This window comes from Pteropus vampyrus, unplaced genomic scaffold (assembly GCF_000151845.1).
Source record: "Pteropus vampyrus isolate Shadow unplaced genomic scaffold, Pvam_2.0 Scaffold196, whole genome shotgun sequence".
Classification (NCBI taxonomy): Eukaryota; Metazoa; Chordata; class Mammalia; order Chiroptera; family Pteropodidae; genus Pteropus; species Pteropus vampyrus.
In genome coordinates, this window is record NW_011888977.1 from 2,355,765 (window position 1) to 2,357,597 (window position 1,833).

Consider the following 1,833-nt stretch of genomic DNA (forward strand, 5'->3'; position numbering starts at 1 on the left):
CACCCCTGACCTACGGATGTTGCCGTTTCCCCTTAAGAACTGGATCTCTGAAGGTAAGGCGTCTCCTCCCACACGCTCACGGCGTGCACCCCCTGGCACACCCAGGGTATGGTCCGTGGCTCCACCAGGGGCACGAACCCAGGACCTTCTGCGTGTAAAGCAGACGTGCTAACCACTACACTATGGAGCCACCCTAGCTGTTTCTTGATACACCACCTCGTATAACCTCTTCACCTTGGCAGAGGCACTGGCATGCTCTCATTTGACCTTTCAAGACGTGGCTCAAACTTCCCTTCATCTCAACATATCCAATACTGACCATCCTAACCCGGAGTTAACAGCATCTTCCCGGGGTTCCAACATGTCACAATTCACTGCTTCTGTTCTATGTGCCCAGATATAGTGAACACAACACTGTCCCTACACTAATGGCGCTAACATCTGGTGAAGGAAATAGTCAACAGAAAAGCCAATAACTGCTGGAGCGCAGTGCTAAAAGGGAAGCTGGCACTCAGGAGCTTCAAGGCAGGCACACCTCATAAGCCTGGTCTCACAGAACAGCAGTTTGCAACCTTTTTGGCACCAGGGACTGGTGCTCCTATGAGAATCTAATGCCTAATGATCTCAGGTGCTGATGCTAGCGCTAGGGAGTGGCTGCAAATACAGATGAAGCTTCTTCACTCACTCACAGGCCATTCCTCCTGCTGTGAGGCTGGGTTCCTAACAGACCACCAACCGATACCTGTGCGTGGACTACGGCTTGGAGACCTCTGAACACACAAGGCACCAGAAGGACACAGAGGTTTTGTGTAATGAGAGCATGTGGATGGCCACTCAGCTCAGTCTGAGGATTCAGAAACAGCTTTCTAGGGGAAATGAAATCTATGGTGACCAGTGAAGGGGCCTGGGAGATGGGGATAGGGTTTCCAGGTGCAAAGGCAGGAGGTGAGACAGAACCTGACCCGGGCTACAAATAATTCTTTTGGAGTGGACCGGGTGTTAGTGGTATGCGGGAAGGGAATGAGGCGACCAGGTTATTCAGACGTTATCCTACGACGATGAGAAGGCACTGGAGAGATTTTAGGCAGGGGCTTGATTTGTTTTTAACGCAGCACTGTGACTGCCGTGTTGTGTCCCTCGTTCGGGTGGGCGATAGCGTGGCCCACGGGAGTGTGCGATGGAGCACAGTGGAGAAATGGGAGGCTGACTCGGAGCAAGACGGGTAGGGCGGGGGCGCGGGCGGTAGAAGTCTCAGTCTGGGCGCAAGAGGATGACGCTCCCGCAGCTGCAGAGGTGAGTGAGGACAGCACCTCCCCGGAACCGCCCTGGCGCCCTCCGCTCCGCGAAGCCTGCTGGCCCACCCTCCGGGACCCTTGGGGCAGGGAAGCAGGAAGGCGGATGGCGAGGGCGAGGGCGAGGGCGAGAGCAGGGCAGGGGCCGCATACGCACCTCCTTGGCGATCACCGCCACGCACACCGCCATCTTGGGAAGCCGGCTGCGTCACGTGACCCTCGCCGGTCACGTGGCTCCCTGTCCCTCCAGTCACCCCGCCTGAGTCGCTCAATCAGTCTGGTCCGGCTCGCCGCCCGGCAGGAAAGGCCGCCAGCCCTGTTCCCGCCTCTGGCCAGGACTCGGAGGCGCCCGACATGGTTGCCATGGAGGCGGTTGCTGCGGTGATGAGGTGGCGGCTACTGCTGGTGCTGAGTGCAGCGGGGCTGGGGGCCTTGGGCGTCCCACAGCCCCCCAACATCCTGCTCTTGCTCATGGACGACGTGAGTGCGGGCCGAGCTCCTGGGGAGTGCTGCGCACGCGGCAGTGGGTGGGGACGGCTGT

General features: G+C 58.5%; 1 protein-coding gene across 2 annotated transcripts in view; it reads left to right on the forward strand.

Moving 5' to 3' along the window:
- The first annotated feature begins 1,522 nt into the window (after positions 1–1,522).
- Positions 1,523–1,833, forward strand: part of GALNS (galactosamine (N-acetyl)-6-sulfatase) — a 31,287-nt gene continuing 30,976 nt past the window's right edge. Inside the window, exon 1 of one of the 2 annotated variants that reach the window (XM_023537680.1) lies at positions 1,523–1,772. In XM_023537680.1, the coding sequence (XP_023393448.1) occupies positions 1,647–1,772 (126 nt within the window). In that variant the 5' untranslated portion in view covers positions 1,523–1,646. The remainder of the gene's footprint in view (positions 1,773–1,833) is intronic. The other variant, XM_011371881.2, reaches the window with a different exon arrangement.